The sequence below is a fragment of the Falco cherrug genome, chromosome 8 (genome assembly GCF_023634085.1).
Source record: "Falco cherrug isolate bFalChe1 chromosome 8, bFalChe1.pri, whole genome shotgun sequence".
In the NCBI taxonomy this organism is placed as follows: Eukaryota; Metazoa; Chordata; class Aves; order Falconiformes; family Falconidae; genus Falco; species Falco cherrug.
This window is the reverse complement of record NC_073704.1, coordinates 473,411-487,155: the sequence shown is the minus strand read 5'-3', so window position 1 is coordinate 487,155 and position 13,745 is coordinate 473,411. Positions and strand designations below refer to the sequence as shown.

Below are 13,745 nucleotides of genomic sequence, written 5' to 3'. Positions count from 1 at the left end.
GTTCTTGAACTCTACACCTAACTTGGAGAACTCAAGAAAGACACAATGCCTTGATCTGTTTTAGTGATTGTGGTGGTAGCCTAAGTGGCAATAGGCAGGATCTGATGCATTTTGCAAAGTTTCAGAATTGCAGCCTGTAAAATGCAGATGCCACCAGAAGAGAATGTTAGTTGGAAAAAGTTCTGTGGGAGGAATCTGGAGAGTACTGCTGGCATGTACCAGTTTCCCCCATCAGGCTCTCCCACAAAGCTAGTTAGGTCCTATATTTGAAAGGTCAACTTGTCAACGGGCTAAGCAGATACCCTGTCTTTTCAAAACAAACAAAGGTCAGGCTGTAAACCTCTGTTGCTTCTCTCAGCGAGTGAGACCAGGTAACTATTATTCCATGTGATGTTTTGTTTCTCTTCAAAAGCTATATACTGGTATTAAAATGCAGGCAAACTATTTTTAATTTTTATACCTTATAAGAAACAATATAAAATACTTTTCAAACTAATAAGTTACTTTATTAACATGTTAGTAAAATCTTCTGCAAACCACATGAGGATCTGTACAGGTATTTGACATAGTAATGAAAGTGCCACAAGGATCTCTTATCTTCCTATAGCATAAAAAGGTTGTGGAAGACCAGACAAGCTAATGAAAATTAATAAAGTACTTTATTTATTATTGATTTGAACTATTACAACATTGAGCTGTAACACAGCTACCGAATATTAGACACAGAGTCCCTGAAGTCTGGCTGGCAGACTACAGTTGACGGAACTACAGGCCTTACCCCCACATACCTGAGAAAAAAAGTGAAGAAAAGCTGTCACACTTCAGCAGTCTCCCAACCTCTAAGGGCTTAAAAAAAGGGAGAGCTTATTAAGTGGCATTTAAGGCCTCCTCCAGGATCAGTGGACACTCCTGATGTAAAAAATACATATATACACTCAAGCTTTTAAAAAAATAAACCAAAAAACCTCACAGCCTCTTCATAGTCCTGGATGGCAGCTTGGAAAGTAGATAAAAGAAGCCCTCACCAACAGGTAATGACTTGAGTCTACCACAGTTTTGAGTATCTGGATCTTGTTATAAAAGGATCTGGGTTTGGGGCAAGTCCTTCCGTTCTACTGAGAGTTTAGTAAGTTACCCACAGCATCCCAAACCCACTAGTATTCTTCTCTCGTGCAGTCAAGGCAGGTCTCTTAGCATTATAAATCTTGGCTTCTTCATACACTGGAAGCTAGTCTTGTCTAACTGGCAGAGGAGTACTGGAAAGCACTCAGCTGAGAAAAGCTGCACCACAAGTACAAACTAAAGCTCTGACCATCTAGTGATTTGCACTTCCCAAGTAAACTGCTCCAATCAAACTGTCATGTCTGGTGGGGCAGAGAGCAGAAGGCACGATCTTACCAAGTTTGGTTTTCTGGCTTTTAAGGTTGGCTGCATAGATTATGAAGAAGGCAGCATCTGAGCTAAGAAACAAAGCAGACAAACCTGACTACAGAGCAACAGATGCCTCGCTTACAGAAGTCATCATTCCAAACTACCTGAAGCAGCTGAACAATGAGCATCATTCATTACCATTGTTACATTTCAGTAAGTAGTCCAGCAGCCTTGGGGCTGGAGGGAGAGAGATCTGAGTATAGGCCCCTCTCCAGCAGCCCTTGAGAGCAGTTGCTGTAGATGCTTTGAGAACAGAGACACGTTATACATCTTCATCCTCTTTCTCCAAGAAGTCGGTCAAGGTACTGTCATCTACAGGAATTAGTAAGTATTCCACACCATCAGCTCCCTGAGGACAGACATGCATACACATTCTGTTAACACCAGAGCACAGTGCAACGCAAGCCACTAGACAGCACTGCAATGCTAACATTTGCGGTCTGGGTGAGAGCTGGCTGGCATTCAGAAGGACTACATTGCCAAAACCCAGGAATATTTCACTAGAGCAACACGAAATGCACAAATACCAAGAAGAGTCAGTGTATGTGAAGTCTTCTGGTGGGCTATGCTAGTCTGACACCACACAGCTCCTCAGCATAGTGCTCCCACATCTGCTTCCATACTGCATTATTAGGGCTTAGCCCGCATTCTGCTCTTGTGCAAACACAGGTGACTACTGGAAGCAGACTGGCAGGCTCCAGAGTCTGTTACTTCTCAAGGTCTTCAGGAAGAAGAGACCTGCAGGTTGCAGAGTGACCAAAGCACACTGCGTTTTTACAGCCCCCTATGCACGTAAAGGGTGTTGAGAAATCAGAGGCATGGAAAGACCTGCAATTAACAGAATTTCAGCCTCTTGCTAGTTTCTAGGTGCTTCAACCAACATAGCCTTGCTGTGAGCTGTGAGTCTTGGGGATACTTAGCAGCAAGTAAGCATCTTTTTTGTTTAAGGTGGCTAATACCCAGAATTACCTTCTTCCCCCAACTCACCCGCTTGGTCCGGATGAGCTTGTGGTCCCTGAACTCTGTCAGCTGTGCCCTGAGTGTCAGGTCACTGTTCACAAGGAAAGCCTCTCGACACTGCTGGTAGAAGTCTTGGAAAGACAGCCCTGGGCATAGGAAAAGGCGAGAGCAAGAAAGAGAAGTGGTAAGATTGTCAGATTTTTCCAGGTCTAACAACATGTATCATCTCCACCTACAAACCTTGCTTTGGCTTAGACCACAGTGGCTACAGTAACGTCACTTCTTTCAAGTACACAGCCAAGCTAATATTTCAGTAATTAATGCCAAACAGCTGAACTAACATTCCACTCACCCTGTCTGCCTAACGGAATTTCAATAGCACTTTAAATGCACTTCCCAGCATGGTTCCTCTCAATTTCTAACTCCTCTATCTTACTTCCAACTTTCTTTACCATTAACGTGTTATTCATACCCCCTGCAACACCTGTTTAGAGACAGTGACAGGATATTCCACACATATCCTAGACAGCAGGGACACATCAGAAGTCACTTGGGAGCAGCATGGGAACAGAATCTCCTGTCTTTCCCTGGTCCTTTAAGTGCTAGTCATGAAAATTCATATTCTTCCTTATTTTAATTTTTTAACTCCGCAGTCCCCCATGAATGGTGTCAGTCATGTCTAAACATCAAAGGAGACAACAGGAAGGCGAGGTCCTTCAGAACCAGCCTGCCTATTGACTTCCTGTCCGTCAGACAGTACCTCTACAAAGACAGTCTATGCTACTGAAGCCAGTGCTGCTGTGACCAAGCTGGCAATGGCAAACACCCCACACAGATGAGAAAAAGTAGGTACATACCTGGATAAGATGTGTTGTCCTTGTTCTCCAGCTGGTACCGAGCAAGCAGTCTGAATATCCCCCTAAGCGAGAGGAGGAAGACAGGGGAAAATGAACAGGAAAAAAAGAAACAGAAAACAAACCAAACCCCAAACTGAAAAAAACCCCACCATTAGGAAGTATTGATTTTTCCCTCAAGCACAAAGTTCCGGTCGTGAATCTCATCACTGGACAAGGCTTGCTATCCAAACACTGTTAATTTCAAGTAACCAATCAATTGGAATCCAGGTCCTACCATCTCCATCTTGAACACTGTTGTCAGAAAACAGGAATTGCTTCCTGCTAGGTGTAGACCAGAGTAACCCATTAAGAACTGGATCCTCAGCAAGTGCTGCTATGAAGTTTTAACAGTCTTACCTAGCATTGAGAGTGAGACTGCGCAGGACATGCGTTAGGGAGCTCAAAGCCAAAGATCCGGACTGTTGTCCTAAAAGTGAGTTCTCATAAGATGTTTCTTCCACGTAAGGATTAAATGTGGTTGTTTCATACCAAAGCCAGTTGTAGAGCCTTAGCTTTGCCTGATCCCACACTAGACAGAGGGAAAAGAAGAGCAGACAGAATTGGGAGATTCAGCTCTTCTAAGGTGTTAAATAACCAACATTAAAATGTGCTTAGTTCTACTGTAGGATTGGGGAAACAAGATATGCTTGTGAAATTCACAGTACATACAGCCACATACTTGCAGTTCAAGGAAGACAAATTCTGTGCAACAAAACATTTACATGCATCCCTTTTTCATACCAGCTTCATGGATATACTCTAAATCCTTCCAGAGTCAGTTGTGTGCAAAGCATTTCTGGCTAATAAACAGAACTGTTTAGATGCAATGACAGACATAACATTCAATCTCCATTTCAGTAAGCCCCTAAATCGAAGGGTGCCAGAAGCTTGGAGTCTATTTGTATATTATGATCAGTGACTGGTAGTTCTTAGTATCTATGGTTTTGGTTCAACACAGCCAGAGCCCCAGCTGGGCCTTCTAGCTGCTACCACCACACACACATTACCAGATCTGTTTTGCACAGTAACGGTACTAATACATGAGCTTATGAAACATGCTCAACAGCCCAAAGTAAAACACAGATTTTTCTCTCTTTGCTACATCGGCCCAAGGGGACTCACTGAGAGGAGCATTGATGTGATCGATAGAAGCAATGAGGTAAACACCAGGCAGAGAGGATAACTGTGCAAGGATCTGCTGACTTCTTTCTCCTCTCAACATCTGGCTGTCCAGGTTATGAATGAGCACATAGAGCTCTAAAGATGCATCTGCAAGATCAGAAAAAAACAGCAGAGAACCAATCAAAGAAACTGCACACAAAGTGGTTTTCCATTCCCAGTGCAGCCTAGAACAAGCTTATTCCATCAAGCCCCATATTAATCACTCCAGTATCAAATCACTTTCCCTGTACAGCTTACTTTGATGTCTATCCCACACGTAAGTGTTTCTGAGCACCTGAAAGGCTTTTTCTCAATTCACTATATTGCATTTCTCATCACAGTTACAGTTCTTTTTGCAGTTTAAGCTTTTCTCTTGTAATCCACTGTCCACTTGCTCATAGCTTTACCAGGAATTGCCGTTTTAGCTATGACTTTTAGTCCTGCAATTCAAGGTCACTGAAATGTATTTTAGGATGAAAATCTTAAACAGTTTGTTCAGCTTCTTTTCAGTTACATGACTAAGATCCTTAAGTTCCTCCTCACACAATGAAAATGCATTTTCTATTCAGGGTTGGATCCAAAGCATACCAACTTCATTGGAAATCTTTCCCACTCATTCCTCAAAGGAAGTTACGAAGACTTAGCTTGGATAATGAAAATGGTAGATGTTAAAATTTCCAGCTAACTCATTGCTGCTCTACTTATCCCTTGGAACAGCTATTTCCTGAATCCAAAAACAAATCTGGAATGGTAGCCAGTTTTTGTGCGAATGAATACATACTTGGCTGCCAATGGAAACCAGAGGTTCTTCAGACTCCCAGTCAGATCAGCTGTACTACGCAAGACTGATTTGTGTAGATTCAGGTGGGTACAGCCGTTAATCAGTCTTTTTCATTTATTCACACCAGAAACACTCATAAGGTAATGATGGAAAACAGAACATAAACACCAATGCCATGCACAATTTGTGGCAATTTGTGTACAGTTACACAAGTGGTAAAGGGATATTCAAAAAGAATCCAGCAAGCATTCCATGTGCCACACACACCTGTTTAATTTTGCTTTTGAACCCAGTTCTAACCTGCTTGTTTGACACTGCTGTCCTTTATTTCGTCCTAACGTATGTGCATATATCAAGACGCTCAATACGAGTTATGCATCTTGCTCAACTTTATTAGTTTCTAACACTACTTATATAGAACCGATACACATGCATATTCGTAAAGCAGAAATATAATTGGTTATTAGTCTCTAAACACGCGCGGTTCTCACACCCCTAATTATCATGACTAAAATAAGCATTCTATCCATGTAGCTAATTGTGTTGCTGTGCTTCAGCCTTGTAGTTTGTTACTCCCTATTTTCCTATACTGGGCCCTATCTTTCTTGGCCCTGCACCTGCTTTCCCAGCAGCTGTAGCTTGTTACAGCCACGGCTTGTTGGCATAACATTACTTGGTCTCAGGATTCAAGAATAGCTCAAGGCTACCTTTCTTGCTAACTTCAGCACAGCAACTTCAGTACAATTCTGATTACAGGCCTATTCTAATACCAGGCCTGGATTGTGCAGATCTTCAGAGATTCTAAGGCCATGCTTCTGCAGCCATTCTTCTACACATACATTAAGTTTAAATGGCCATTTCACCGAACCATGTACATTTAAGCCTTAATCCAGCCTATACTGAAATTTATGGAAACAATCCTCAGGCCACGATCTTCCAGGAGGAGCTTAAAGGACTTGGAATCTGTCAGCAACTGTCATGCCAATCGTTTGAGAGTTCTTTGTTCTGTTGATTTCAGTGAGGTTTGTATCAGGTCCTCTAGGAGCCACTAAGAACCATCCCGCATATAGCTGGAGTTTACCTATGCTGTCTTCCAGGGAATGCATGGCTACAGAAACACCATGTGAAAAAAGTCCAAAAGCACTATGCTAAGTGCAAGAGAGATGAGCATTTCAGTTTGCCAAAAGGTTCAGGAACCTCTGTCTTGTTAGAACACTCATGTCTTCCTCAGTCTCCTTCTAGTGTGTGAAATAGTGACTGAGGTTAACAGCTTGGGATCACGTACACATATATTCCTAGTGCATATATATATTTTCATATGCGGTATAAATTACAAGCAAGAAAGTACACTAGTATAATAAACTATGAAACTAACTGCACACATGAAAGCTATGAGGAAAGATTATGTCCAAGCTCTCCTAACAGTAAGCGGACTCTAATGTTTTTATGTGTAAAGTTAGTCGTTTTACCTTCTTTAAACCTTTTATGGATGAATTCAAGTTGGCCAAGGGGGCTGCGGAAGCTCCCTATATGGTCCAGTACCTCCTCTGTGATGGAGTTGAGAATCTGAAAAAGAAGACAGCAGACCCTTCTGAGGGGCTCTGGCACTGAAGGACCTAGTGCAGAAAATCTGAAACTGAACCCTTGGCTGTCATGAGGGAGTTAACTGATTTTTACCATCAAATCCCCAAAACCGTCAACACAAACCAAAAATTTCTACCCTTTTTCAAAACAGTGACATAAAATAACAAATAAGGCTTTAGACTATATCTATTAGCAATGGGAATTACTGCAATTCCTTTGAAAATACACGGGCTAATTTATTTAAACTTTTAAAGGAGAGACAGGAACTGCTCTTCATTCAAGAGTCTGCTGCTATAGGATGCGGCAGGTTTCCTTAACATTTTGCACTGAAAGACTTCAGAGGTATCTGTAGTGCAGAATGATCAGATAAACCCATAAGCTTTTTTCCCCACACTTACAGATCTCACAGTGATGCTGGGGAAGTATCCATTAACCACAAGGTGAGCAGAATCCTGGAGCACAGAGGTACGAAACTTCTCTAACAAATCACGCTTTGAACCCAGTCCATAAAGAATGATATTGAAACCCAAGCTGCAGAAAAGTGAGCAAATGTACTTTTATGATTCAGTGTAACTCCCTTTTTGTGTTCATACGTTCATTAAGCAAAACGATCCACTGCAATCTTGCCTGTAAAAATTTCATGTTTCATCAATACCAGGCTTACTTTCAGCTCACAGCTGACAAATAAGTTTAGCCGCAAGGAATCTGAAATATGGATGTGGCACACGCATCCTAGTAAAAGCGTTTTAGCAGTCTGGAGGCCCATGAATTTAGCAAAACATCTAGGGACAAAAATGGTGTAGTCCAAGAATATGAGACTAGATCTGCAACTTCAGATAATGAAGAGAGTAGCCAGCGTTCATGTTCACCCCCTCACCAGTGACTAGATTAAATGTTTACCATGGGTCAAAGCAGTTAAAAGGAAAAAAAGTAAGCCTTCACAGTGGTTTTGTACTCTGATCCACAGGCACAATTTCAAAACAAAATTATTCTCATGTCTCTTTCTTATCCTAACTGTTGCACAGAGAAAGAGGCAGGAAAGCATAAAGAGAACATGGTAGGGAATCACAAAGCTTTATTTTTGAGAAGCAAGAAAAGCATCATCTTGACCAGAAAGAAGAACGTCAGGTCACTCAAATAGCACTGGGCAAGGGTAAGGTGTTCAAGAACTGTCACTGACTTCAGTCGCCTACAGATTTGTTCCTTCTACCCTGCCACATACATCTCTAACCACTTGCCCACATCACTGGGTCATGGCTAACTCCTCTTGCAGCTCTTCAACTTGCAAAGCTAATGTCTTTTTCATATACTCTGTCACGCTCCATGGACCTGAAATTTCTTTATATTCCACTCCCTCGCAAAGCCTCGGAGGGCCTTTCTCCTCGTCAACATCTACACTTGACTTCAGAGTTGGTGGCCTGCCTTCTCTAAGGCACTTCAGAATCTTGCAGTTCTCTATAGTTCCCCATTTGCTCTCCTGGATGCTTACTCTTTTCGCCTTTCTACGAAGATACACACAAACCCCAATAAAAGTTACACTGCTAACGTTTCCAACAGCAGTAAGGTTTCTTCGTGCCTAGGTCATTAGGTACTGTAGGCATTCAAAGTTAACAGCTACGACACTGGGGATAGCCACATACTGAAGAAATTGGCGGTGGGCTACTCACTGCCAACTACACTGCTGTAAGCAAACCAGATTGTTCACAAAAGACAAAGGACATTCTCATCGTTCACATTCCCCGTTTTCTTGTTATTCATGTTCCCTGTTTGCGACTGCCCTTCTAGCTTCGTTTGCATAGGCACAGAAAAACTAGCCAGGCAGAATGCAACTTCATCTCATTGCAGGCATTCAGTTCACAGTCAGCCAGGTATGATTTGATGCACAGGAAACATTGCGCTAAATTAATGCCACCTAATTTTAAACTTAAGTAATCAACCAAAGAAAAAAAACAAAGTCGCTCCTTAACATGATGTTGTGGACATGAGGGTAGTGTCTGTTTACTAGGCTTCTTCAATGACTCTCGCTGGATACTTACTGTAATTGCAGCATCCACTTGGAAAACAGGGATTCATGTTGCTGGCTTAGCTTTTTCATTTCAGCAGCATAGGCAAGGGGAGCTTTTTTCAAAAGGTCATGCAGTGTTTTCTGTGTTGAGAAAGAGATAAGAGAACAGCTGAGAAAAAGCAAGACATTCACCTGGAGTCCTTACAAATATCCCTCTAGTATGCTCTCCAGCTAGGAAGCAGAATAGATTTCACTGCTGGTGCACTCATTTTGTGTTTTTTTCCCATGAAGACCCCTCTAAGCACAGTTTTGCTACTGGAGAAAAAAGCAGAGATTAAGTAACCTTGTTATGGGCAACTGCAGCCAGACTAGGGCTAGAAATGGCATCACACTGTGTTTTATCTCTTCCTGCCAAGTATGGGAAAACCACTACTGAAATAACGAACACACTAAGAGCTTACACAGCACCAAGCACTGTACCAGGAAGATACCAACATCACAGCCCTGCTCACAGGAGCAAGTGCTGCAATCACCGTGCTTAGCAATGGCTCAGGTGTTTGTCACTGCAAAAGAATGCTCACAAGCATCATCTTAAAAAAGAAATACAGCAGAAAAGAAATAATTTGCAGCTGACACCTAAATGTAGTAGTATTTCAAAAGCATCAAGAATCAGAAGATTAATTCAGCTTTAAAGATATGCTGGGATGTTGATGTTTAAACTGCACAGTAATGCATGACAAATGGCATCACGTCTACACTGGCCTCCCTGGCTCTTCAATTTTAACAGCTTTGCTTTCCACTCCCTTGCAGAAGATGACAGTTTACTCTGGAAAGCACACAGGCAACTGCAATGTATCAGACAAACATAAAGCACCAAGAGACAACATTTCTTTGGAGCCAGCAGTAGATTTAATACTGAAAGCCTTGATTTCCTTCCAGAGCTGTTATGAAAGAACTTGTTAAGAATCCAGATGTTTTTCTGGGTAGCAATTCCAGACAACAGCAGGCATCAGGCAATCTGCATATACGCCACCTTTCAAAACACAGATGGGTGCAAAAAGCAGTGATAGACATGAGAGCTCCAAGTATTTTACATGCTTCCCCAGCACCTGTCCTTGTGTACATGTCTCTGGAGGGTGCAACTGCTCACTTTGAGCTGTCTTCTAGAAAAGGTATACAGGAAAAAAAACAAATATGATCACCACAATTAGACCACTCCTGTCTCCTAGGAACTGGAAGAGGACAAAGTGCATTTCACAAACTAGGTGACAACATTTAGAGCTGTCCTAGTCCTGCACGTGGCTTGACCCAGTAATGCTCAGATGAAAAGGGCTCTCTCTATTTCCTGTACACATAAATAGCCAAGACAGCTTGTAATTCCCCTAAGCCTTTCTTTGACAAAAATGCTGGTTTGGTGGTAATTTTTTAAGGCAGGTCTCTACAACTCGACTTCTCCCTCTTTTCCTCCCCCAAAAGCAAACTTCAACCTGTTCTGGTAACTGCAGCTTTCAACGATCTGCTTACCTGATACCTTCTCCCTGCATTTTCCCTACTGTTGGAGGTTCAAACAACTGGGCACTGTCCCTGCTCAGAGCAGCAGAAAACTTAATGCTCAAAATGCTACCTAAATCAGCATCGCCACCAAGTATGTAATCAACAGAAAGAAAGTGAAAATAACAACATCAGGAAATTTTGAAGAAAATTTCTTCATCAAAGAATCAAAAACTCCAAGAGTTGTATACTTCACTGTGAGGCGTACCTGATTCAGTCTTCTTGTCTGCAACTTCTGCAGTGTTCGGTTCGAAGTGAGCACCTTGGAACTACTGTGAGCTTCAAAGTATTCCTCCACCAGATTGCTCTAAAAAGGGACAGCAAGATCAGCCACACTCCTCCTGCTGTCCAGTTACCCCTCTCCCTTTGCACCCACAAACATATCTGAAGATGGCTGATATGAGACATAGAGCAAGGCTCAACAGAAAGTCAGAAGATATTTGCAAAAATGGCTTCTACAGAAGCATTCTGCCAAAGTTAACCTAGTCAAATGGTTCTTTCCTTAAGACAGGAGACAGAAAAGAGATTCTGAGAGAGCAAAACATAGCAATAATTCTAAGGGGGTGCAGGGATCCCTGGTGCTGGAAGGAAACCAGACAATGCAGCTGAACACCAAGACGGAGAGTGCATGCTTCTTTTGGTGCTACAGGAGTCAATTTCTTCATCCTTTCTCAATACCAGGTCTCCTGCTTCATGGACATCTTAGAATTTCTGGAGCTGCTGAGGACACAGACTGGATTAGCCCACATGATGCCTGTCCAACAGGAATTGCCCCGAGGTACAGCAAAAGCCAAGCCAGCTGGTTTGATTTGAAATGAGTCTCGCAGATCTTCCCCATAGTTAGGTGTGGTCAGTGACAACCTACTGTCATGATGTATCCCATCATTCTTGCTAGCTCAGGGGTGTATTTTCTGCACACTCACCATCTTTTCCTCCTTAATTTTTTTGGCTAGGGTGTTTCTGGGAGGAGATGTAGCTGCAGCTGCAGCTTTGGCTGGGGTCTTTTGACCTGATAAAACAGTGCTGACTTCTTGCTGGTCTTCCTCATCATCCTCCTCTGAGCAGGAAGCAGAATATTCACTCTCACTTTCTAAACAGGAATCTGGAGCTAGAGCGTAAATTTAAGGTTAAGCTAGTAACCACACCTTCTACAGAACACATTTTTCACCATCTTGCTCTCTCACATACATTCTCTAGATGTTTTTCAAGCATATGATTCCTAAATGTATCTCACAGAAAAGTAAAATCAATGCTTAAGAGGACCACAGACACGCATAGCTATTCCTTTCCCAGTTCTAGGCTCAGGAACTACAGTTTAATAAAGCTTGCTCCTTGATACCAACTAAGAAACATATCCTACCATAAAAAGTGACTAAAAATGGACAGTGGAATTCCCTGTTTCTCTTAGCATCTCTATGTCAGTTTTCCCAAACACCAATTGTGCAAGCCAAGTATCTTTTGGGTCATACTGCAAAAAAAGGTTTTGTAAGACTTCTGTTAGCAACGTTGATTGAAAAGCACAGACAGAATCTGGCTCAGTCTCAGTGTCTCAACATAAAAGAAGAAACAGAACACAAAATGCCATACACTGATCTGCATTCGACGTGAGCCAACCAGTTATTGGAAATACTTTACCATGAATGTCCCAGCCATCATCAAAAAGTTTTATGCCTTGGTTCAAGCAATTGGGCCAGACTTAAGTGTCAGTATAGGTTAAGATTACTGAAAGTTTTGTCTCTTTTGATCACGTTACTGAAGTTTAACAACTTGGTGCTTCTAACCCTTCCACTCCTTATATAAGCAGGAATCTGTTGTAGGGAAAAGGACTACACAGACCTAAGGACATTTCTGCACTCTGCAGGATGAATCAGATTACTTCAGTCAGATTGCCTACTACAGGCAGAAGCCCACCAGCAGAAACACTCTCCTCTGAACACAGCGTCTCACTGACTGTGGAAGCTGACTGCAAAGGTTGACCTTTACCTGCTAGCCTCTTTCTGAGTCTGTAAGGTGTGGTCGACAGAAATTCTTTCTTTTTACTCTGTAACAGCAAAGAAAAAACATACATTAGAAGAAGAAACACATATATCCTCAAAACAGCCTTCTGCCAAGCAAAAAGTAGAATCAGGTTACATTTCCAAGCTCTTTCAGCCACAAGAAACTGGGAAAGCAGAGGCAGTAAGCATGGAGACCTCTTGTTTTGCCTTTTAGAGCTAGAGGGGGGCAGGATCAAGTTCCAAAAGGGGCTTAATTCTTTCAACTAATGTCCCGAGAGGGAGGGTAGAAAATCATGAAATCTCCAAACAAGATGCCAATCTTGGCCACTCAGGAAGAGTCAAACTGAAGCAATGACAAACTGAAAATGCTTTGGCTCCCCAGAGCAGTCATCTTCCACATCACACTGTCTACTCAAAGCAATTTGGAAGTTCACTATAAGAACAACTACTGGAATGACAGAAGACCACTCAGAATAAGTACAGCAAAGGGAAGCCAGGCTGCCTGGGCTCATCAAGCTGTACTGGTGTATCTTCCTTACATATGTGTAAGGCACACACCTGACTTGGACACCAGATCAAGTCTGCAATACTTGGGAAACACTTTTGTTAATCCTGCCAAAAGAGATGTGAAATCATCAAGGAGTGAACACAGCATCCCCAAACAGCATCTCTTACAGGCATACCTCATCCTGGAAAAGCTGTGCACACATTTCTAGTATGAAATGGCTTTTCATGGGTTTTAGAAAGCCAACTGTTTCACAGCACCCCCTTTATAAGCACCACAACTGGCAATTCTGGACTGTATCTCTCTGTAGCATCACAAGAGACAACATCAAGTTACAACCCCCCATTATCACAGATTATTTTTTACAAGCCAATGCTAAAGTAAAAAACCAACCAGCACCACAGTTCTTGAATTCCTGTTCTAACAGCACTCCTTATGATTAAGGCTGTTTCCTCCTTCGATGAGACACAGAAAGCTATGAGTTTAACTGATTTGTGTGATGCATGGAATTAGTCTCCACCTGTGCTAATTAAGCTGTCAAACCCACTATTTGCCCACTGACTCTAAATCCCACAGGCTTGATTAATGGTAGCTCTGGTTCTCACTTGATTTACTCCTGCCTGGTCAGATTAGGAGAGACATATGTATTGCAAATGAGGCTTTGCAAGGTCCTTCCTTTCCAGAACTGTAGTTAATGGCTAGTTCCAAGTTTTAAAAGTGGGGGGTGGGGGTGGGTGCGTGTGGATGTGTCAAAAAACCGCCAAGCAAAGCAGAGACATTACTTACCCTCTGCTGCACTTTGTTTGAACCTGAGCGTTCTGCAAAGCAAGAAAAAGCATCGTTCAAAGTACTGCACATTTTCAACAGTGGCACA

At 42.2% G+C, this 13,745-nt stretch overlaps 1 protein-coding gene across 7 annotated transcripts in view; it reads right to left on the bottom strand.

Annotated features, from left to right (window-relative positions):
- Nucleotides 1-640: 640 nt before the first annotated feature.
- LOC102056946 (hyccin 2) overlaps nt 641-13,745 on the bottom strand; it is a 73,721-nt gene continuing 60,616 nt past the window's right edge. For all 7 annotated transcript variants that reach the window (XM_055718792.1, XM_055718794.1, XM_055718795.1 and 4 more), the window contains 12 exons: nt 13,658-13,689; nt 12,353-12,410; nt 11,293-11,477; nt 10,578-10,676; nt 8,850-8,959; nt 7,212-7,344; nt 6,699-6,795; nt 4,410-4,556; nt 3,645-3,816; nt 3,249-3,310; nt 2,419-2,537; nt 641-1,780 (listed from right to left, as the gene is read on the bottom strand). In XM_055718792.1, the coding sequence (XP_055574767.1) occupies nt 1,694-1,780; nt 2,419-2,537; nt 3,249-3,310; nt 3,645-3,816; nt 4,410-4,556; nt 6,699-6,795; nt 7,212-7,344; nt 8,850-8,959; nt 10,578-10,676; nt 11,293-11,477; nt 12,353-12,410; nt 13,658-13,689 (1,301 nt within the window). In that variant the 3' untranslated portion in view covers nt 641-1,693. The remainder of the gene's footprint in view (nt 1,781-2,418; nt 2,538-3,248; nt 3,311-3,644; nt 3,817-4,409; nt 4,557-6,698; nt 6,796-7,211; nt 7,345-8,849; nt 8,960-10,577; nt 10,677-11,292; nt 11,478-12,352; nt 12,411-13,657; nt 13,690-13,745) is intronic.